Raw genomic sequence first — 25,050 nt, forward strand, 5'->3', positions numbered from 1 at the left:
TGTTTTCCTCTAAAATATCCCCTACCTTTTCTACAATCTATAAACCCTCCACAGAAAGAACCAGATTAAACTGGGGAGGGGGGTGGACTAGGAAAAGCCTCACGTCCACCCACGCCTTCCTCCTGTATAAGTGTGTAATCTTCAAAAGTCACATAACGAAAAACACTCCCTGCAATCGACCTTTTAAAACCAACCGGGAGGAAGAGGCCACAGGATTTAGGCAACTATGAGAGTGATCTGCACAGAATCCAGTTCCCTTTTGGTCCCCATGGGTCCCCCTGGTTTCCCAGCACTGCCACAGCCATTGTGGGGCTTGCCTCCAATTTTAGCTTTAAATTGCTGACACCCCTTTTTGCCATCATTTACACCCACCTATTCTCCCCATACACAAACACAAACCAAGATTTTACTCTGGAGACAGGTCTTTCCTTTGATGGTTTACAATTTAAATGTCTGACACAGCAAACACCTTACATTTTCCAAAAATGAATGAATCTCAAAACTGAAAAAGCCACTCTTATAACCATTCCCTAAGATTTTGGAGAATTTTAAATAATGCATTTTTGAGAGGTTATTGTTGTTCTGTATATTACTTGGTAATTTTCCAAAAATCTAGAGGCTGATTCATATCCTCACAAGATGCCCTCTCTCTCCTATGCCTTGTGACCTATGAAGGAGTTTCAGTCCACAACTACTGTAATGAGTGGGACTTAGAAAATACATAGCCAGAAAGGGGCAAAGGTCTGGGGTCCAACAAGAGAGGCAGACAAGGGGTTGGAGCAGGAGCACGGGGACACCCAGGCCTGCGTGCCAAGGTACTGCTGAAGGATGGGAGATGCCGGGAAGAGGGGCCAAGGAGGCCCTGGTGTCAGGGAGCAGTCCTGCTCTGTCCAGAGAGGTGGCAAACAATCCTTGTGCTTCCTTTCATCTGTTCAGTCTCTGAACCACTCTGTATCCAGCAAAATGGTGCAAGTGAGTCAACACAACAGAAATGAGATCCCCCAGAGTCATACCCGGCACTTGAAATCAGTGTGAGCAGAACATCAGAGCCCTGAGGACTTTAGCCTCGTGCCTTTGAAATCTCCTCTTCAATAGGAATGATTCATAAGCTAAACTGATTCTGCAGCCGCCGTCTCCGTGATACTCCCAGGAGGGCTCCAAAAATTAAAAAAACCTAAGCTTGAAGGATTAAGGATTCATCTTACCCCACTGCTTGGAAAATAATTCCCCCAAACTTCCTCTGTGCAGTTTCTTATAATAACCACTCTTCCACCTCTCCTCACCTGTCAGGTGGGCCCAGCCTTCTGAAGCATGATCTGGCCCTGAAGGCCTTCCAGGGTCCATGGGAAAAACAAGGAGAGAAGAGGTAAAGGGGCCAATTTGTCTGCACATGTGCCTTGTCTGGAAGACAGCCTGAGCCACAGAGCTCCGTGGCTAACAATCTGAGCTGGGGTCACACTCTCAAGTGCCCAAAGGGGCCAGGTGTGTACATTAATGAGGAAGGATGCTGAAGATGAGTCATACTCCTGATGTGGGCTAGGGTAAACTAGAGAGCCCAGCCCTGTTCACCTTGGTTGGCCAGGGCCACCACAAGGGTGTCATTTTAACAGATACATTATCAAACCCCTTCTAGGTGACAGCCACTGTTGCACACACTAGACATGTGAGTAGAAAGGTGACCAAGACAATGAAGATCCCTGCTTTCTTGAAGCTTGCCTTTAATATTATGGTGAAATTTTACATAGTGTTGCTGGATCTTCAGAGTTTTCAACCAAATTTGGATACTTAGAATTGTGTGAAATCATCTCATTTTAAACACTGCCTGAAACTTAAAAAACAACAACAAAAACTCCACTGTGCAGGCCAAACAGAAATATGTCTGTGGGCTGAATCTGGTTCCCAAGCCAACTTCTTTAATCTCTGACCTACAGTTTTTATTTTTTCTGAGGAGACTCGCCTCCCCAGAGGCCCTCCTTAGGGTAAATGATTTTCACAAAAGATTTTCTGTTATATTGGGCTCCAGCCCATGAGGATACTTACACCACTATTTATCTTGATGATTATTTTTAATAAAATTTATTATTATTATTATTTTGACAGAGCTATCAATGAAGGATTTTTTAAAATACTGAACTCCTGAGGTTTTATTACTCACTGTTATTTTAAAACCTCTCAAAGATAAAATAAACTGGCCAAACATAACCACCCCTTAACCATCTCTATTGCCCAGTAAAAAGCCACATGCACCTCAAATTTTGCCAGAAGCACCAGTTCTGTTCGGTCTCAGAGCCTGACACCACTGCATGCTGCAACTTACCTCCATGGTATGTGTCTTTCCTGATGAAGTCTGTCCATACGCAAAAATCGTCCCATTATAACCTTCAAGGACATCTGCAAGCAAGAAAAATAAATAAAATTAACCAATTACTTTGATCGTATGCATATTTTTAAATTACATTTTCCAAATGGCCCATCTCATTTTTCACACACTTGATATTTCAACTCCATTTGCATTTTAAGTAAAATTGAGCGATAAAAGCAGAAACGAGGGCCTCCACTGCTCCACAAACAAAGAGAAATGGACTCACATTCCTACAGAGCGTATTAATGTAGAGGGGAGGGAGGAAGACACACTCTCCCTGTAACATAAAATTAGGACAGGTATCAAGCAGAATACTTTCCTTTTAGTAGAAAGATACTTGAGTTTTCTTCTCTAAGTTGATCTCTTGAGATCAGTCAGGGGGAAAAAACCATTATCCGTGCCCTGCGTCTCTGGAGTGAGGTGCAGAATAGAATTTCTTTCCTGAAGATCTGATTTGGGTTAGTTTGAACCCTGGCCCAGGAGAGCTCCTTGGGGAGGTTTCTTGTGAAGGCCGCAGCACAGTCCCTTCAGGGGGAGCGGGTCCAGAGCTGGGGGGGGCAGGGCCTTGCTCTGTAAACTGAGCCACACAGCGACAATCCAATCAGCCCAGAAGTCGCCAGGGCCCCGATTCAAACCTAAAGCCTCTGTTTTAGTGACTGTGCAAGAGAGAGGGCCGGGGCCCTTCAGCATCGGGATTTCTTCCAATGCACAGAGAGCACACTGGGCGCACGCAGCACAGTGCAGCCAGCTTCCATGGGGATGGGGAGGGTGTGGTGGAGGCTGCTTTGCACTGAAAATCACCTGTGGGAATTCTTTCAAAGCAGCAGAGGTGATTAAAATATATTGTGTGCTTGTTTCCCTCGACACCCTTTCATCGACATAAACCTCATCGAAGGGGGAATGGTGCATAATTAATATCCTTGACCCACCCTCTCTACACAGGGAGGAAGTCTTCATTCCTGACAGGACGGTGCGGGCAGGGAGAGGAGCCCCATACCAAGCTGTTCCTTTCAGGGCCACGGACACACACGCAAAAAATTAAGCCAGGCAATCAGCTCCATCTATTTCAAGCCCTGATCAGATCTGTTTGGTTCATTGGTGGGTCCCTCTGAACTATATGATGCCAGTTAGTTTTTGTTGTTTTGTTGGATTTCCTTAAAAATTTTTACTATACATTTTACAGATCTGATATTATCGAAGTCTGAGCTGAGATAAGAAAAGAAAGCTGGGTTTTCTTTTAGGAAGCTAAAAAGGAAAAATAAAGTGGCAGAATTTTTTAAATCCTAGCAGCCCTCAAGAGTTTGCATCAAGCTATATTGAGAGAATGTTCACACGTATCAGACTTCTGGTAATGGTTTCCCTGGTAACAGGGAGCAAAAACTTAAAGACAACAGAAGGGTTGAAGGTTCAAGCTTCAGTTTTCATGAAAATGCCAACTTTCTCGGAGAAAATATTCCTCAGGCCTGAAAACAGTAGCCAGAGAAGAGCCTCTACACGTCCATGAATGTGATGCTCTTAGGGACCCAGGAAAAGAGGTTCCCACCCTTGGGTTGTACTTAATTTTATTTTATTTTATTTTATTTTATTATTTTATTTTATTTTTTATTTTTTTGAAAGTACATTTATTAAAGCTGAGGAGAGTGAAACAAGGAAGGGCCTAGGATAGAAGAAGCAACAGAAGAGCCTAGACGGGGCTGCTTTGGCTCACTGGCAAGTCAGAGAAAAGGAGGCCTTGGAGACAGGTCCAGGCGGTTAGCCCAGGACAAGCTGCCACTGCCCATTGCTCCCCTGGTTGCAAGCCTCGCGGGGTCCCTTAGAGTTTAGGAGATGCATGCCTGAGAAGGGAGGAGGCAGGAAAGAAAAGGCTCGGGCATGCTCCCGGGAGGGAGAACGAGCCCCTTTGGTTGTACTTTTAAAAGTCTGCATTCACACACAAAGAACTCCAGGCAACTGGAATTCTAGCCACAATCACGGCACTAAAGCTTCATTTCTTAGAAATTAAACATCTCCCCCAGACTGAAAGGGCTTCCTTACCTTAAGCCCCTGTGTAGGAAGCACTCTGGGACCCATTAGCCCAGGCGTTAGAACAAGGGTAAGGAAGCCAAGGCCAGGAGTCCAGCTGCCTCTGCTCCTTGTAAGGGGCCACTGGACACTCTACAAGTGCACATGTACACAGGCTCTGAGCAACCTGCCACGCCCTAAAGAAAACCCAGCTCAGAGCTCGAGCCCTGCTGACAGAAAGCAACAGGACCAGGGCACCTGAACCAGGCCTCCCCAGGCCCAGTCCACGTCTCCGAATCCACCATGCACGGCCCTACTAATTCCTAGTGAGCTGCTGCTCCCGGAGCACCTGCGGGTTAGGGACTGGGATAAGAACGTCCGTGAACTTGCGGAGTAAGGAGCTGAGGGGTACATGGGACTCTATACTTAGAGAATCCCTGATTGCTCCATGCTGCTATTTCAACACTGAGCACAATTACTTTTATTTTTTCAGGAAAAAGAGAACAAATAAAACCCCATTAGAACAAACTCCACTTGGCCTTTAAAGTCTTTACAATCATGTTACAATTAATTCGTTGTTGAAGTAACTATCTCCAGTGTTCGAGGTTGAGCGGAGCTGATGGTTGCCCTCTATCAATTCAATTCTGAATTAGAAGGTAATTTAAAAAGAAAAGAAAAAGCTCTCTGAACCCTGTGTCCTCTATTTTCTCTCAAACTCCAGGTTGGGGGAGGGGGAGTGTTATTTGTTTTAAAACTCTACGTGTGATTATTAGTGGAGAGGAGAGGGAGAGTGCAGCACAAACTATGCATTTGGGGGCTCGCCACTGAGATGATAAGAGATGGAGGGTGCAAGAGAACCCCCCAAGGAGAGAAAGAGAGCAGGGCTGTGCTCAGCGCCTCACTGAGCCACCCCACCACCCCACCCGCCTCTAACAGAAACAAGTCCACAAAAACGCACTTTCATCACGCTGAATGACAGTTCCTGGGCCTGAGGAAAGCATTTGTTTCAGAGTCTCTGCCGTAACAAAAGTCACAGAGCCAGGAACCAGCTCAGCCAGACAGGATCTTTCTTTGTGATGGGGTCTGGCGTGATGTGATCTCAGCTCGCACCACACAGCCGGTGGCACCGCACAAACACAACACGTGTCCATCTAGTGGCCAAGCTAATCCCAGAGAGATTCCACTACAGGTGGGAAGGGCCTTCTTCTCTCCCGGGAGGAGTGAGGAGGGGAGTGGGACACTTGAAAATACTTTTGCCTTTTGCTGAAGCTTCAAAAGCCAAGTTTTCGGCCCTAGGCTTTGCTAGTTCTGAGTCCAGGTCTTGCTGGAGCAGAAGAGTAAGTTCGATTGTCAGGTAAGAATTTAAGGAGGGCGTAATCACACCTACACATCAATGTTCCTGAGGAGGCTGTTGTGACCTCCCACCAGCTTTCCAGGTGAAATGGCCCGTCTGTGGCACCAGGATCCCTGGCAATAGTCACTGACACACAAGTCATCCCTGGTTTGGAATCCTAAGGCTCTTGCCAGTCAGCCAAAGGACTCGAGTAGGCCGTATGCGGAGAATGCAGAGGCAATCCTGCTGAACACCAGGGCCAACCAGAATGCTGGGCTAACCAGCCAACCTGAAGGGCTGCCACTGTGCCCAGGTGGAGGCCTGCGGCACCTTCAAAACTGAAATGCATCTCATTATTGGCAGACAGCCAGGGCCACCTGGAAGCTCTAGAGCTGCAACCTCTATTCTCTTTCCTCTACCTTCCTCCTACCCCCATTCCGATCCCTATCTTATTGTAATGCTTGGTTAACAGTCCATATGGCTGAAAGGAACAACTCATAAAATAATTGTTATTAAATGCTCATTGGTCCTGGCCTGGTAGCTCATTTGGTTAGAGCGTCGTCCCTGATACGACAAGGTTGCCAGTTCGATCCTCGGTCAGGACACATACAAGAATCAACCAGTGAATGCATAAATAAGTGGAACAACAAACTGGTGTTTCTCTCTCTCTCTCTTTTCTCTTTCCTATCTCTCTCTAAAGATCAATCAAGAAATATTTAAATGTCATATGGTCCCACCAGAAAAGTGGGAGGACAGTGCAGAAAAATCTAAGTAAGTCAGACAAACTCAGGCTCAAGTCTCAGCCTCACTACCTCCAAGTGACCTGGCTGAGTTGCTTCACCGCAAACTCCTCTTTGGCACAAAGGGAAAAATAATGATCATGCCCCATAGAGCTATTAAGATTAAAATACAATAGCATATGTAACGTGCATAGAAGGTGCCTGATAGATAATAGTAGAGAAGTAAATGTATCTCCTTAAGAGTCATATACAACATAATAATAAAATAGATCTGATAATATTCTAAGCTTAAAATTCTTCAATGGGTCTACACTGCCAATAGGATAAAGCCCAACAATTTCAAGAACTCCAATACAGTCTAACTTTTTTAAGTCTCATCCCCATGCACCCTGTTCCATTCTAAGTTGCCCAAACATGCCATATAATTTGTGTCTTTATGCTTTTGCTAGTCCTCTGATTATACAGCCCTTCTACAGTCCTTGAGACCCAACCTTTCCAAGAAGCCTTCCTTAATTCTGCAATTCCCTTCCACACCCACCAAAATCAGTATCCAGGGGCTTTCTTCTGTGCTCCCAAAGCATTTTGCACACACCCACCTTAAAAGTCGTAATACCCATGTGTATGCTAATTATGGATGCATCTGTCTGTCTCCTTATATTCAAAAATTCTTGCACAGTCACATATCTTGGGGGCTCCTGTCCCTAGCAGTGCTTATCATGTGGTAAATACTTAATATACTTGCATAAGGAACGAATGGAAGAAACAACCAAATGAATGAAGTTTAAAGAAATTAGATCTGAAAAACAAGAAAACCACCTTCTCTAGCATTGGATAGGCAACATCTAGTTAGTTAATTTGGAAGGCAAATGCCCAGGGTGACTGCTGGAGTCTGGGACATAGCTACCCTACTTCAACAATGAACGTGGTTTTTCATTCCTTGGTGTTTATGGGAGCCTTCCTGTTTACCATGCTGGCGGTCAAGCCCCATAGCCTCTTCTGGAAAAAATGGAGGGGAATTCTACATATTCTTTCAGACAACAGTTTAAAAAACACACATCAGACAAAGATGAGAGTGTGGGATGCCAGGACTCTACAATCAAATGCTTGAAACTTTTTTTTAAACCCAGTGAAGTTGAAGGGAATGAAAAAAACAAGAGAATAAAGTCACCAGTGAAAAAGAGTCTTCCTGATCTCAGGAGCGTTAGGGTCTAGACAGACTTGGAAGGAAAGCTCACCAGCCCACCACCTTATGAATCATGGAGACTATGGTGCTGCTTCAGTCATCTGATTCAATTCTTGCTAGAAAAGAGGCCCCCACAGCACCACCTCCCACTCCTGATTTAAATAGAGCCTGTCATGGCAGGAGATGCCTCAGTTGCAACTGGTCATCTATCTAAGGAGCTCTTTCTTATATACCTATGTCTGACCTTCATGATGTGGAAATACATGGCCACTTCCCCTCACGTGAGCCTCGCGGATATTAAAAAAGTTAAGCCCGGCAGGCATGACTCAGTGGTTGAATGTCAACCTATGAACCAGGCAGTCCTGGTTTGATTCCCAGTCAGGGCGTGCAGGAGGCAGCCCATCAATGACTCTCTCATCATTAATGTTTCTGTCTCTCTCTCCCTCTCCCTTTCTCCCTCTGAAATCAATAGAAACATTAAAAAAAAAAAAAGTTAAATCAGGTCTTCATTATCCCCCTCTCAATTTCCTTCCAAGGGAGACTAAGGTACTCTTCACTGTTACAAAATTACTCTGTGTATTTAATACTTATGGTGCCTGAAAAATGTGTTCATCATATCATATCAGAGCCTAATTTTATTCTAAGTGGTTTTCTTTGTGGCTCACCATATATTGGGTCTCAAGTTATCCATGGTTGGGTTGCATCTTCATGAGAGTTCCTTGGGGACAGCCTATTTCTAACATTTCATACTGGACAAAAATCCAAACTCTGAAAGGAACACAAACTTTTCTAGTAAATAAAGACTCAAAGATTATTATTACTGTTTGTTAATCACTGGATTTCTTGCCCGGCCGGGCGTGGCTCAGTGGTTGAACGTCGACCTGGGATCCAGGCGATCAGGGTTCGATTCCCGGTCAGGGCACATGCCCGGTTGTGGGCTTGATCAATGACTCTCTCATCATTGATGTTTCTGTCTCTCTCTCTCCCTCTCCTTTCCTCTCTCTAAAATCAATAAAGATATATTTAAAAAAAAAAAATCACTGGATTTCTTTTCAGTGGAGTTTCTCCATTTTGAATTACCATGCCAATTTAAGGAGGGTGGGTATATATTTAGATGGCCCTCATGCTTAGCACAGCATGTGGTAAATACTCTTTGGCTCTGCTGATGAATGGGAGAGAAAAAGAAGGAGACTCTGGAGCATGTGTGATTAAACTTGCTTTAATAAAAATATGAATGAGTCTGATAATAGAGGGGAAGTAGGGCTGACTAGGAGCAAGCTAGAACTATATGCTCCAAAAAGAGAGAAAGAACATGTTGAGATAGAAAGAGAATATGGAAATTACCACCAGTTACAGGCCCATCCTATTAATTCAAGGAGAGCTCAAATTCAGGCAGTTTTTCCTGTTAATTTTCTATAATAATGTTACTGCGAAGACCTTCAAACTTAATTGATGTCTGCAACAGGAACGTGAATAACTGTACACCTCAGCAAGGAACATTACATACTGACAGGCTCCCACGCAGGTGTCCAGGGTCAGAATTAATCTAACAGATGTACCCAGGGCTGATTTTCATGAATTTCAAAGCATTAGGTTAGTCATCTCAGCTTCTAAAAATAAGTAGATCTAACATGACAAGGTTTTTTTAAATTTTGTTTTTATTTTTTGCTCTTTAAATCCAGAGCTATAAAGGTGGCAGCATCGAGACATTTGAAAGCACGACTGCCGAAGCATCAAAATTAAAAAGCAAGGATTTAATGATGAAAAGCAAAGTAGCGGGAGATGCCCCTCAGCTCAGTGCAGATGGTGAGCTCTGCCAGGCAAACTCCAGCCTGCCCCTGATTTGAAAGGGTAAGGGAGGGTGACTTGTAAATTGCTTCGTCTCCCTGCTGTTACTGTGACAGAAATCACTCAGGGCCAAGGCCAGTCCCAGAGAAAAGGACAGATCTCCAAGACACAAATTTAGGCTTCAGGCTACCTTTCTGGAGGAACAAATGTCGGGGCCTGAGTGGGATGATGAAAAATGGGTTAGACAAGAATGTAATTAAGGAGTGCTGAGTAGCAAAAACAGTTCAGTAACCAGCAAGGTAATGTGATTTTATGATGCTGTGATTTTATGATTTTATGAATTTTCCACATTTAAGGTTCTTTCTGAAGAGACATATGCACAAAATCAACCGAAAATGTACAATTGGAGCATCAGGAATATATAGTTTTCTTCTTGAAAGGTAAAAAAAGCTCCTATACTGGCAGCAGAAAAACTGTGATCCTCGTTTGCCTTGCTGTGAAGCTTCTAGGTGATAAAAAGGTGGCAGAAGAAGTAAAGAAATCTCCTTGGAAAGGAGGCAGAGGGAGATTAAATAACTTGCATGACCATCCCAGCAAACCAGGGCCAGACCTCGAGCTATAACTCAGTGTTTCCAATTAGCAGGCCTCTGCTTACAGTCAAAGCACATTGATTCTTAAGCTGCAAATATCACTTAATGTTTTCAATTACTCTGAAAGGCCCAGGAGGAAATAAAGGAATAGCGCTTACCTTTGACAATTTGCTTGGCACACGCACTGTAAACCTGCTCTTGGGTCGTGCTGGGAGGCAGCACTCTGTCGAAGACATATGGCTTCCCTTGCTAAAAAGAAAGACAAAAGGAGAAGGGCAGAGAAAACACATTAAAAGTTTAGGAATAAGAAGCACTAATATTAGCAAGGACAACAGACACTAAATCACTGGCCCTATTCTTTAAGGCAGTTCTTTACCACGACCAGGAACTTTTACAGCCTGAACCATACTCACATTGCGTTTCTATGTGTTATATGTTGAGAATCCGAGGGAAGAAAGAAAAAGCTGTTGTTGTTGTTGTTGTTTTACTTGAAATATATTTTCTGATGAAAAGTAGGTTGATGCACCTTTCACTCATTTGAACTAATACTGATTTATTGAGAGCTTACACTGGGCGAGGCACTAGACTAGATGCTGCCAGGAAACAGTCCTGCCGTGTAAAGCACTCAGTCAAGTGTGGCAGGCAGGTAATATGCAAGAAAGCAAGCACACGGGAAAATGCAAAATGCAGAATGTATGGGGCAGGAGGGATGGTAAAGAGGGCACAGAAGACCTCACTGAGGAAGTAGCAGTTAAATGGGCCTTTAAAAGATCGGAAAGTCTACAGCACGTGAAGAGCTGTGGAAGGATATTCCAGACAGAGGGTGGAGCAGGCAGAGGGGCCTGGTGTGCTCAGGGAACTGGAGGGCGGAGGCAGAAGCGGAAAGCTGGGGCCCGTGCCTGCAGACACTGCTAGCCCAGGTGCTGCGCTTGGATTTTACTCAATGGGAGACAACACGGCCAGGTTTAAGAAGCTGCTCTTCTTAGCAAGATATTACTGCTTTGTGTCCCAAAGACTTCTAGTGTTTTCTTCGCATGCGTCAGTGGTGCCTTAACTGGGCCGAGGCTGCAGGGACATAGGAAGCCCTTCTTACAGTTGATCCGGTGATCCCCCAGGTGCGGGGTCTTGGGATTTAGTTTGGCTCTGGACCGTGGGATTCAAGGAGGTAACTGTGAGAGGTGGAGGGGAGAAGCACTGCAGGGCACTGTAGGAGCCCTGACACCCAATCACTCCATGTTCATCAAGAGTTACTGTCATTTACCTGCCAGGCAGTGCTGAGCACTAGGGAAAGGGGCAGGTGAGACAGACCAGCCTCTTCCTGGGAGAACCTCCCCACCCCGTAACAGCACTTTATCACACCAATGCCACCCACAGCCTGATCCACCCAGGCGGCCCTTCAGCTTTATTTTCCCACAGTGGCAGAGGGGAGGGCAGGAGAAGTGGGAAAGATGAGCACCCACAGACTCCTTTGCTCCCACCCTGTGCCTCCTACACATGGCTCTGGACACTAGGAACCACCCAAGGACAGGATGACACCTCAAAAAGATAACTGCTCACGAGGGATGCAGGGACAAGGCTTGTTACATCCAATAACCTTCATACAAAACTAAGTACACAGCTGTCAGGTTGGCTTAACTTTTTCTTATTTATGACTAGGGTAGGTAAGGTCCTACGCTTTAGGTGTTATGTTTGAGCTTTACTCTTTGAAAACAGGATTGAGCCAACCAGGTAAATAAGCTACTTCCAGTTTGAAGTAACTTATTTCAAACTGGAGAAAAAAATGGAAAATTTCAAGGTGCCATAAAATTTTGTTTTAATACAATGCAGCAGCAGTTACTCTGGTAAAATTATGGAAAGGGATCGTATTCTGGTATTTTGTTCCCAGCAAGTCTCATGCAATTAGAGAACCAAGAGGCTATCCCTCGTCACCATCTAGTGCCAACCATCAGCCCACTACACGCTTATTAGCATTACCTACTTGTAAAACTCAACTAAATGTCAGCAGGGTAGAGGGTAAGAATAAAACATTCACAGTTTGCCTAAGTATTTGTCATCTACTGAACCTTTTGGAAAGAAAATGCAGCTTTGCTTAATTTAAAGCAAATCCACTATTTCTCCAAACTTGATTAGAATCAGCAAATAAACCATCTTGTTTAGAGCATGACCCCACTGTGGGTTTTAGAGAAAACACACAGAATACAGCAGGAAAAATGACCTATTATATTACAGTATATGGGACTCTCCAATATTGCCCTCAGGCTTAAAATGTGTATTGGCGTGTATTATAATTTCACTTTAAAAGAGAGAGAAGGCAAGAAATCTCTGCTCATTTAAATGTCATTTACCAAGTGACAACGATAATACAATTTTCCATGAACTAAAATTAACTCCCAACAGAAGCTGCCTTCAAGAAAAGATAAAATTTAGAAAATGGTTTGTTATGAGACTTATCATGCCAGGATTAGCACATGAAGTAGTTAAAAATATAAGCATTTTTATGTGTCCTTTCGTGCAAGCACCAAGTTGGCTACAGGCTTTTATTTTAGATGAAGCGTAAAGTCTTGGAATTAGAATTTAGTTAACAATTATTTTCAAAGAACTGATCTGATACGACTGCCATTAAACAACAAAACCTGATTCCTCTTTGCTGCTTTGGTAATGGTATGAAAGTCTCACAAAGCTTGGCAGACAAGACTCTCCATGTCTGATCCCACCGTGGCTGAGGGTTTCTGTGGGCAGGCGTTGGGCTCCCTTGCTCTGGGTGTCACTGAGTTTGTAGCTATGAAATAAACTTCGGAATTACATCTGAACACGGGTGCTAGGTGCTAACACTTGACACTGAATGAGGAGGAGACACTCTCCTTTCTAGCCACCTATTGGCACATGTTCTCTCCAACCTCTCTGGGTGTTCTCCACCACAGTCCTCTGCTGAGGTCTCCTCCAGGCTCTAACTGTTGGTGTGTCCTATACCCAGACCTCGGCCTTCTCTCCGTCTACACTGTTAAGCTTCATGTAATTTAAATGAACATTTCAGCCTTCATATCCATTTAAGATTCATGCACTCAATCGCCTGCTGGACATTTCTCACTTGGATGTCCATTAGACAACTCAAAAAAGAGCCAGCAAGCCCTCCATAGCTGAGTAGGAGCTATACCACCCATCACCCAGTTACTCAGACTAAAATCATTCAGTATGTTCCACAGATCCCACATCTAAATTATATCCGTCTGGCCAACAGGGCTCAGAGGTTGAGCATCCACGTAGGATCCAGGAGACTGTGGTTCGATTCCTGGCCAGGGCACATGCCCAGGTTGCAGGCTCCATCCCTAGTAGGGGGCGTGCAGGAGGCAGCGATCAATGACTGTCTCTCATCATTGATGTTTCTCTCCCTCTTTTCTTCTCCCTTCCTCTCTCTGAAATCAATAAAAAGATATTTTTTTAAAATAATAATAAATAAATAAAATATACCCCAAATCCTATCGCAGCTCACCATCTATAACACACACCCTTAGTCCAAACCACCATTGTTTCTCATCTGGACAACAGCTACAGCCTCCTCACTGGTCTTCCTGCCACCATTCTTGCTCCTAACAACCCAACTTTCACTGAGCAGTCAGCATGAGCTCTCTAGAGCTATAAGTCAGATGACAGTATCTCCTCCATTAAAAACCTCTGGTGGCTCCTATTATACTAGGCCCTGTTCACCCTCGGCCCCCTGCGTGCTCCTCACAGCAGTGCGGCCCACGGACTTCCTGCTGTGCCTGCTTGCTCCTCGGTTCAAAACCACCGCTCTTACCTCTGCCTTCGCCTTAGAACCCTCTCACTGCACATTTTCCCTCGGCTGCTCTTTATCACCCTTCAGACGCCAACTCCAATTTCTTCCCCTTCGAGGGCCTGCGCGGTCCTGACTAAAGCAGCCCACCCCACCCTGGCATCACTCTCTACCCCACTGCCCTATTTGGTTTGCTCCATAGCAATTAGTATGTTACCTATTCCCAACCCATCAAATGAACCACTACAATTAAAGCATTTAACCAGCTAAGCCAAGCCACATAAATCCCAAGACCTAATTACATGTCGGCAAACCTGCTGTGATTTATGAAGAGAAGCTGGAGAGGACACGCACTCCACATGCGCTACAACTGAAAATGCAGTAACCCGGCCCTGCCGTGGAAGCCTCCATGTGGAGCAGTGCTGGCTGCATAGGAGAAGTGTAACTAAACAACTTACCACAAACAAAAAATAACAGCAGATAACCATCTCACATTTCTATAGTTAAAAATTTTTTTAAATGAAAAAAAAAAAATCAAGCCACCAGAATTCCTATCAGGTTGCTGAGAGCAAACTGTCTGTGAACCATATGGCCTATCTATTAATAGATTTGACCTGTTACCCAACAACTGTTCCCCAGCCAGGAAGGACTATTACTCTGGGAGATAGAGGAAAGCAGAAAACCCACTTAAAGGTTTGGGGATGGGCATCAGGAGGGACATTAAAGAAACTGAAAGTAATTATCACCAAGAAGAGATCATCAAGAAGTAATCCAAAAACATTCTCTGAGACCATCCAAGGGCTGTGGTCAAAGGCGGCCAATGATTTAAATGTTTTTTCTTCTATCTTTATTAAGGAAGGAAAGGAGGGAGAGAGGGAGGGGAAAAAAAAGACTTAAATTTCCATAACAAGATTTGAACTCACTGTGTGGAATTATCTTTAGACACTGAGGAGTATTAGGAGAGGAACTGATTACTGAGGACAATCATTTACTCTCTGGCCCAGGTGTTTGTTTGACTTCATCCCTGAAAGTACAGGAGACAAGTTCTTTCAGCCTATGCTAACCACCAACTGTCCACCAACATGTCATCACCAACCACTGTGGGTCCAAACCCTTTTATGTTTTATCTCCTTTAATTTTCACAGTAACTCTGTAAGGTAGGTATTATTATCCCCATTTCACACATTGGAAAACAAAGGTGCAGTCACATTATCAGTTCTATTACTTTGGGGAAATAACTTTAAGGCTCTGGTTTCCAGTGTTCTTTCTTTAAACTGTGCTGTTTTTTTAAGTAGCTTATGATTTATTGGAAAAGTAAGAGACATACAACAAAGCAGATGCTAAGACTAATATGAAGGACTGAAGCAAGTGACTGATGACATAACAGAAAACAGACACCCTACTAGCCTATATACCAGTCAAGAAAGTGTTAACCATGATGAAAGTGGGACTGACATGAAACCAGTGAGGAAAGAAGGGCTTAAGATGGGGGCGGGGGGGGGGGGGGCAGGATGGCAAGAAAAATGGTGGATATGCACATGGCAAGCTTTCCTTGCAACAGAAGGAATTAAAAACACAAAGGCAGATCAGAAGCTAGGAAAAGACAGATCAGGCTTGCTATGAAAAGTTGAAGTTATTGAAAAAAATTCTAGAATTTTTCAGAGCCAAAAGACCCTTCAAGGCTATCCCCAACCAACATTATATTTTACAAATAAACAAATGAGATCTGGAGAGGGTAGGTGGTTTGCACAAAGTCACTCGGCCAATTAGGTAGCAGACCTGTGCCTAGATTTCCAACCTCCTGGCTTCCTATCTAGTGGATATAGAATCAATTGCTCTCTCCAAACATCAAGGGAACAAGCATGAGCCTCTGGTCCTTTTTTTTTCTGCTTTCCTCCCAATCAGTTCTAAATTATTTCCAAATATATAACTAATCAGTTCAATGAACAAAGAGCCATTGCTATGAGGACTGGAGTAGTACTGCGGGAGAATTAGAATCCCAGCCTCCTAGAGTTAGTGTGAACTTTGGAGTCAGCTGGTCCAACCTCCTCTCAATGCACAACTCCCATCTCCACGGCCTGACAGGTGATGGTGAACCTGCTCAAAACTCAACAAACTCCACTTGTTAGAAAGCTGTGTCCTTATGTTGATTTTAAATCTGCTTTCCTGAAGCATCAGACTTAGAATTGTCCTCCTGAACAAGACACACCAGGGCCCAAGACCTGCCCACATCCACATGGCAACTTTGTTTCACTTGGGGAACTAAGTATTACACGTCCACATTTCTTTTATCTGAGAGAGAAAGAAAAAGACAGATGTGTTTCCTTCCTAAAAGTTGTAGGGATTTGTCTTGACTAGAAGGACTCCAAGGATGTCCAAGGTTAAGACATCAGTAAAGCATTATATTTGTTTCACAAGAAGAAATTAAATAAGATAAACTCAGAGACCATGAAGGGCTTTTTGGTAACAACCTGAAAGAAAAATTCCCAAAACATTAACTAAAAAGCAGAAGTCCTTGGGTTAATGTTGATACTCATTTTTTATCAACACAAATATTCTGCCAGAAGTTTTGTTTTGTTTATTGAAATATAATTCATGCACAATAAAATTCATCCCTTTAATAAAAGTGTACAGCTCAGTGGTTGTCAGAAAATTCACAAAGTTGTGCAACTATCACCACAAAGTCCAAAGCATTTTCATCACCCCAAAAAGAAACTGTACCCACAAGCAGTCACTCCCCAACCTCCCAATTCCCCCTGCCATAGGCAACCACTAATCTACTTTTGTCTTTATAGATTTGCCTATTCTAGACATTTCATATAAATTGAGTTATATAATATGTAGCTTTTTGTAGCTTCCACTCAGTCCACCGCCATCTTTAATCTCTCTAATATGTAGGTTTTTGTGACTCGTTTCTTTCACTTAGCATAATATTTTCAAAGTTCATCCACACTGTATCATAAATCAGTATTTCATTCCCTGTTATGACTGAATAATATACCATTGTATATATTTACCACATTTTATGTATCCATTCATCACCTGATGGACATTTGGGTTGTTTCTACTTTCTGGCTATTATGAATGCTGCAGTCATATAAAAGTTTTTAATGTAGATATATGATTTCATTTCTCCTGGGCCTATATTTAGAAGTGGAATTTTGGGGTGATATGGTAATTCTATGTTTAACTTTTTGAGAAACTGACACATTGTTTTCCAAAGTAGCTGTATCATTTTAGGTTGCCAACAGCAATGTATGAGGGTTCCAATTTCTCCACATCCTTGCCAACACTTATTATTATCTGTCTTCTTTATTATAACCATCCTATTGGGGTGTGCAGTGGTATTTCTTTGTGATGTTGATTTACATCTTGGGAGAAGTTTTTTAAATGTATATTTAACATATCATAAAATGTATTTTAACATACATAATGGCTACAGAGATGTCTCCATCCATTGTAAGACACTGTTGTGCTATTATCTCAGCATTTATAAAATGGCCCAAAATGAATCATCTTATGGAAAGTGTAAGTTATACACATCCACACACTTTAAGAAAGAGAACAGTGGACCAGGGGGAGGGGACTTATAAAGAGATTTAAGATAGGGTTTCTGTGCTCCTCACTGCAGTAACCAATACTGAGTGTCGCCCAAAGAAGGCAGAAGTGAATTCAAACGCACTTGGGTATCATTCCCATCTCTCTGAGGCTGTTTGCTCATCTGTAAAATTGAGCCAATAATATCCACAATTCAGGCCTCCTGAGGATTAGATATGCTCATGTGAATGAAGGACCTAATGCAGTGCCTAGTGTTACAGAAGATACTCAAGATGTCGTCAGTGTTGCTCTATAATAAAAAATTTGGACCAATTTATACCAGGTATTTGTATTATAATATACCAGCTCAGAGACTTGGCATGCTGTTATCCACGTACCAAATCACACCTCAGGTCTGTGAGTCATGAGTTCAGCTCCACAGAGCACGGAGCCATTTAATTTCTGAGGTTACGAGCAAAACCTAGTCTGCTCCAAGGCCATCCTCGACACTCTTTAAAAATAAATAAAATCTCAATATCCATCCACAAAGATATTTGAGAAAGACAAGGAGCTGCATCTGTACAGGCCTCATAGACTCACCAGCTTTGCTATTACAGCTTTGGAGCTTTCTAGAAACTCCTGTGTCAATACCAATTGCAAACCTGAAGTAGAGGCTCCCAGGGTCCTGGCCACATCCTCTCAATCATCATCATTTCCTTGCAGGTTGGCCCCAACTCCAGCATGTGCATCTCTTTGCTGGGGGCTTTTCTGGCTGCTGGGGCCTGCAGGAGGCCAGGATCTTCCCAGCACCAACCCTGCAGTCCTCAACCAATGACTGACAGGAGTTGAAATAAATATTTTCGCTCCCTCACCCAGGAGTGGAAGTGGAGGAGGGTGACTTTGGCTCCCAGAGTTCCTCATTGGGAATAAACTCCCGTTGCTCCTGGTCGAACCTGTGTGACGATACCACACCCTACATTGGTTTCCCTCTCTTCCCTGCCTCACCTCTCCACTCGTCATCAGTGTTTCCTGGATCCACCTCCCAAAGACACTTGCACTTGAATCCGTCTCAGTATCTGCTTCTGGGAAGCCCAAAGTAAGGCCAAAATCTAGACTTTTTTTTTAGTCTTTCATTCAGTAGGTCCTAAAAGATTCCAGATTGTTGAATCACTTATGGAGCCATCACATTTGGCTGATGTCCAGAGAAGGGGGTGAGTAGAAATTGAAATCCTTGTTAAAACTTAACAAGCTATGAGCTTGGGACACTGGCCTAGGAAAAAGGGTACCTCTTTCTTCACAAAAGGGTGCTAGTCACTTGCCAAGCTTTGGGCCCAGGGTGCCCCACCTGCCCAGATTACTAATTTACACACAAGAGTGCTACCAGCTCCTGAAGGCCCTGGCCTGGCAGAGCTCCTGTGAGTAACGGTACGGGGTAGGTGCCCAGTAAAAGTCTGAGGACGGTGATGACTGCTAACACCTGGGAGATTAGACTCAGGGCACCGGATAGCACGAAATGGTGCTGGGTGCCGGAGGGAGGAAGGGAGTCCATATCACTGTATCTCTCAGTGTGTCAGAAGCTTTACGAGCTGACCATTTTCATCCCCACCTCCAAGGTTTTAGCGGTCACAGTGCTGGGCGCTCTCTCATCGTTTCACAGCTCTTTACCCCATTGTCTACCTTCCCACTTACCTGAGGCTGGCCTGCAAATCCCCACAGCCCACCATGCAGAAGCATTCCGTACCTGACAGCGACCATCAGCCCTTTCCCATCACTGTTATATCCCCTCCCAGGTCCACCGATCTGCAAACGGAGCTTCACAAGAAAACCCTAAGGCCAAGCAGCCTGCGTTCTCCTGTCAGCTGAACCCTCCACTGCATGCCCCCATCTACGCTGAGATGACTCTGTGACTGGATATAGAAATGCTAAGCCAGAACTGGGCCCGGGCATTCCCATCCCACTGCCCACACTGGCTCTGTGCCCCAGGGAAGGCGGCCGGTGCCAGTTCTGGCAAAGCTAAGGCTGCTCCCAGCAGAGGCTGCAATGAAACTGACGTCCGTACATCAGCAATTGGCTCCTACTGGAGTTGCCACGGCAATGCCAACCTCTGCAGTCTCAAGAATGAACAAAGGCAACACAGAAGAATGGAACTTGCAGGAGGAAACCAGGCTAGAATTCCTTTCCTTTCTGCCAAGAGCCCTGCTGTGTGGACACGCAAGCACTGTCAAGACCGCAGACAGCTGTGGAAGACCACTCTGGGAAGGCCAACTGCCCAAGCGATAATGAAGAAATTCAGAATTACTGCCTGGCTAACAGGCCACATGAAGACAGAAGTGTTACTTCTGTTAAAGACATCAATGGAATCTGTGTTTCAAAAATGCAGTTCTTATTTGTATGTGATTTTCATTTTATATCAAAATACAATGAAATCCCTGCATCTTTGCCCTTGAACTGCTCTTGACCTTAATCTACCAAGACACAGGGATTCATTGAGTCGGGGAAACTGGTTCTGATCTAGAACCTCACCCCTCTCCTGCCTTAGTTACCTACATTTTCTGGGCCTCCTCTCTGTAACGTAAAAGATTGGCTCTTTCTATGCTACAGTAATAATGGGCAGCTGGGGTTCTGGGGTTTTCCCCGTAGAGTGGCTTCTATCTTGACCACACAGAGCACGAGGGAAGGTAAACTGAAAACTGGACTGAGCTCAGTGTTCTGTATATTTAGAGAAATGAATGAAAACCGCTGCTATGGTTTTTCCAGCAGATCTGGTTTCCTGCCAAGTCAAGGCTGAAAAGAAAAAAAAAATCAAAGCTTCCTCACCGGAGAGGAGGTTGAGGGGACCAAATGGAAGACAGCAAAGACAACACTGAGCCTTGTTTCTGGGGCACGGCGCCCGATGGCCGTGCCTGGCTCAGTTCCGCGCTCTCCAGTCAAACTCACTGTCACTCGGCAAACCTCTCCCAGTCAGGCGGGGATCCAGTGGCACCTCCAACACAGAAGCCACTGGTAACACATGTAAAGTTCTCTTTAGTTAAAAAGTGAAATGTGAAATATAAAAACTCCTGCCCAGACCTTTACTTGGCTAGGTATGGAGCATAGAGAGGCTTCTGATAAACTGCAAATAGAATTAATATTCCACTTGTTTTTTTCACTCTGCAGAAACAGCATAGAAAATTGTAACTTTCCCATGTACTGAACAGCAATTTTGCTTTTATGGTAAGTTCAGGTCCCTCGTCTCCATCTGTTTCTCAGGACTTTAGAGGCTGGGCAGGAACATCAGTTTCCCTTTCTGGGAATGAAGAGTAACTTCCAGACCGGCTGGCATGGCTCAGCATTTGAACATCGACCTATGATCGAGGAGATAGGGGTTCGATTCCTGGTCAGGGCACATGCCTGCGTTTCGGGCTCCATCCCCGACAGGGGGAATGCAAGAGGCAGCCAATCAATGACTCTCTCTCATCATTGATGTTTCTCTCTCTCCCTCCCTCTCTCTCTCAAATCAATAAAAATATATTTTTTTAAAAAAAAGAGTAACTTCCATGGCCTGTGAAAGGCAACAATTCAAGCTGAGACTAAGATCCAGAGTTTCTGGCTCCCAGCTGAGCCTTGTACCCTTGGCACCATATTGCATCTTGTCACTGATCCTCCAAGAACATATTTAACCCCCAGCTATAGGTTTTCTAAGACTCCCATGCATTTGGGTTTAGAACATTACACAATATAACCCAAAGTCAATGGCTTGCGTTTACTTATTACTGATAAAATAACTCTTATAAATTACAGAAAAATATGTCCCACAAAATAGAGTAATGACATTAACACAAGCCAGTAAGAGTCATTAAGTTCGGAGGAGCGATGTCACTCTTAGTGTCAAAGGCGCCACCCCCATCCTGTTAGAGTATAGTAGCGCTATAAAAGGGGAGCAGCTGGCTTCATGCAAGTCTAAACAGCTCTTCCACAGCCCGCTGAGTCCAGCATGGCTGGGCTGGAACCTGGGCTAAGCGAGCTTCACGCACCCCGGCCCAGGGAAACTGTCCTCACCCGGGAGAAGAGAGGTTTCACCCGTAGAGGCAGAAGCGGATTTCCCAGTTGGCAGGTGAAGTACATTGGACACACCAAAAAAAAAAAAAAAAATTATTTTAAAGCCTTGGTGTGTTTTGTTTTGAGACTTTTAATTTTATTTGGAGGATATGGCATCATATTTTTAGTGCTTAAGGTACTGGAAGAGCTGGGTGGCCACACACAAGGTGGAATCTGAAGAGCAAAAATCTCCCAATACTTTCGCCTGCCCCTGCCCCTCTCTCCTGACCCGGAGAGTTCCCTGTGAACCACTAATGACACAGCAAGAGAGACTGTTTCAGAAGGCTAACTACGACCAGAAGTAGTCTCTAGTCTTCTGCCAGGAGCAGCAATTAGCTTATCAGATTCAGATTCTATTATAGTTAATAGAACAGATTTTAAGAAATTATTCATTTCTGAGTAGACGGGGTGGGTGGGGGAGAGCATTCCTCCAGGCCAAGCAGGAAACATCAGGGTGACAGGGGGAAGGCACCAAAGGCAAATGCCACCTCCTGCCCAACCAGCCTAGGGTGGGCCAGCAGATAACTGTTTAAGCATTTTATTCCAGCCCTCTGGCCCAACTAACGAGTGTGATGATTATTTAATAGACGCCCACACTCAGATACCTGAGGAGTGCTTGCTGGTACCTTCTCCCTTGAGAAGGGAGCCCTGTGTTCTTCGGTTCTCATCCCATGTTTCTCTTCAATGCCTGTCTTTCAGAGCATGTTTTAAGGAAAGGAAGAAGCCTGTGTTATCTTTTCCTATTAATTTTTTTTCTTTGTGCTCCCATCTCTGCTCTTGTCAAACCACTTGGAAGTTTGGTCTCCTCGGGCCTCTCCTTCCTCACCCCTTCACCTCACATCCTGCCATCTAATTTTTGCCTTCATTCAGCTGCTTTCTTTTTAAAAAAAAAAAAAAAAAAAAAAAATATATATATATATATATATATATATATATATATATATGTTTTTATTTATTTGAGAGAGAGCAAGAGAGAGAGAAACATTAATGAGAGAGAACCAATGATCAGCTGCCTCCTGCATACCCCCCACAGGGAACAATCCCCCCAACCTGGGCATGTGCCCTGATGGGGAGTCAAACCGGCAACCTCTAGGTGCATGTTCAACCAACTGAGCCACACTAGCCAGGGCTCAGCTGCTTTCTTAAAGGGCTCCATGGCCTCCTAGTCATCAAATCTTAGACCTCTGACTGGCTTCAATGTCCTCAAAACCTACAAACCACTTAGAACTGTGCAGGGCCCACCTTGCTAAAACTCTCACCTGCTGTCTCCCCGGCACCGCAATCTCCTGCTCAGCTTTGGTTCCTTATTGCCTTGCTCTTCTCACTCCATTAGAATGAAAGCTCTATGGAAACAGGGGGCCTGAGTCTCATCACTGCTGCTTTCCCAGTATCCACAGCAGCACCCGGCCCGCAAAGGATCCTATCGGTATTTGTTGAATAAGTGGGGAGAAGAGACACTAACTCTGCAAGGATGTGTGAAACCTGTGCAGCTGTGTGGAACGGGTGCTGATTATGCCAGTGTTCAGGAAGATGTGGTCGTGTTGAGTGGAATCTGAGAGGGAGCGCTCGATGCTCGTGGGTATAAGAAGGAAAATGTTTCTGTTCTCAGAAGTGTCAGGACTCGCCTCTGATGTGGGAACATTGTTGGGCTCTGACAGAGTCGAGGCAAATTGGATCTTTGTGGCTGGGAGTCTGCAGTGCTGGGCAATAGTGAGCTTTGAAATCAGATCCTCCCGCCTCTGCGCCTCATTAGCTGTGTGACTGTTACTTCCTGTCACCGAACTCTTATTTCCCATATACAACATGAGGACAGTAATACAAGCCTTCCAGCACTGTCGTGGCGATTAGAGATCGTCTATGCCTGACACTTGTACCTGCGCAATAAATGGCAACTTTTATTTTGGCGTAAAAATTTTCAAAATACTATTAATTCAGGACATGGCATTTAATTAAACAACTATTTAAACTCTTTTAATAATTATCATAAATGCTGCAGTTCACCCAAAGGTGGGTAAGGTAGAAAACATTTCTTCAATAACTAAAAATCTATAAAAGGGTAATATAAGTTATAATGCTAACCACAAATATGTGTACAGTGCTTTGCAATTTGTAAAGTGATCTTTGTATGGCTTTTATTAGTTGGTTCTCAGTACCACCACGTTAAACAAATACAATATGGGCCTTATGACCCCAGCAAGTCAGGGATCTCTCTGAACCTGACCTTGTCACTTGTAAAATGCAAAGAGAGCAGTTGTGAGAAATCTGTGACCCAGACACAGCGCAGGCTGTGACAGGTGAGTCACTCAAATATGGTATTCTTCTCTCCCTCCCAGTTTCTGCCCTTGGATCCTGCTTTCTTCCCATAATATGGTGTTTCAGATGACTGTACTATGACGTAGTTTGTGATCAGAGTCCTCCTGGAAGAGTATCAGAGTGTCAGAGTGCCATGGGACTTTAAAGAAAGAGAAAGGAGGCAGGGGGGCGGAGTAGGGGGAAGAGGGGAGAAAGAGGTGAGAGAGCAGGCCTGTGAGAGAGGGCATTTATCAAGAAAAGCTTCATTTTGGAAGAGAGAGCAGATGGTGTGAGTGTTAAAGGACAGGTAGTGTTCTGACAGATAACAAGGTGAAGGTGTCAAGGTGCCTTCCAGTTAGAGGGAACAGTTAGAGCAGGGAGGGCGATGCAGGAAAGGCGCTGCGCCCGAGGCACTGGAGCACTGGAGCGTAGGGTAAGAAGGCCCCCGCGAGGGTTGTTAAACAGGTTTTGTGTTGCGGAAGGCACCAAACTAGAGGGCTTGTGTACAGTAGGGCATCCTAGCTAGTGACAGAGCCATCTTTTAGGAGCTGGGCCAAAGGCAGAGTCATTTGTCAAAGGATGGAGAAGGCACTGGAGGGAGGAAAGACGGGCAGACCACCTGGAAGGCTCTTGCACAAAAGGTAATAAGGACAACTGAGATGCAAAGCAAGAGACAGACGGCAGAACTGAACCACCATTGTGGCTACTGACTGACAGTGGTGAGGAACTGCGGGAAGACGGCTCTGACCTTGGACGCCTGGGGCCAGCGGTAAGAAAAGGGGGAGGGGGAGGAAGAAGTCTCCCTCTTCAACACGCATTGTTTAGGGTACTTGGGGACATCCAGTTAGAGGCTTTATCAGACAGTTGGTAACACGGGTTTGGGGCTCAGGGCGAGCGACAGACTTGTGTGTCAGGAGTGCTGGAGGGAGGTGCGACACAGAAGAGAGGTAAGCGAGAGAGCTGGCGGTGGTCTCCATTTGGAGTTGGCTGCAAGAATTAGTGACAGGAAGAGAAGAGGGAGTCAAAGAGGAAAGAGTTCTGAAATCAGCTTTAAGAAAATCATAAAGCTAATTTCTCCTAGTGTTGTGATGTGATGAAAATAAAGAGGGCCGAGGAGGCTGGCTCTGAGCGTGTGACATCAGAGCAGAGGCTTGGAGGTTTGCCAGCCATGTGAAGAGCAAGGGACAGAGCACTCCATGTAGAGGTCACCAAAAAAGTGCAGCCTCAGGTTAGCAAGCACTCAGTGTACTGGAAAGTAGTCAGATGTACTGGGAGAGAGCAAGGAGCTGGAGGGTATGAGATGATGCAGGAAGAGCCAGGCAGAGGCCTGGTGCTGGAAAGCCCTGCAGTACATCCCTGTGATGTTCTTTTAAGC

At 44.5% G+C, this 25,050-nt stretch overlaps 1 protein-coding gene across 1 annotated transcript in view; it reads right to left on the reverse strand.

Moving 5' to 3' along the window:
• Positions 1-25,050, reverse strand: part of KIF5C (kinesin family member 5C) — a 143,985-nt gene that overhangs the window by 85,700 nt on the left and 33,235 nt on the right. Inside the window, exons 2-3 of the mRNA XM_087819861.1 lie at positions 10,156-10,246; positions 2,318-2,391 (exon numbers count right to left, since the gene is read on the reverse strand). Of these exons, the coding sequence (XP_087675987.1) occupies positions 2,318-2,391; positions 10,156-10,246 (165 nt within the window). The remainder of the gene's footprint in view (positions 1-2,317; positions 2,392-10,155; positions 10,247-25,050) is intronic.

Source organism: Miniopterus natalensis, chromosome 8, assembly GCF_054644295.1.
Source record: "Miniopterus natalensis isolate mMinNat1 chromosome 8, mMinNat1.hap1, whole genome shotgun sequence".
Taxonomy (NCBI): domain Eukaryota; kingdom Metazoa; phylum Chordata; class Mammalia; order Chiroptera; family Miniopteridae; genus Miniopterus; species Miniopterus natalensis.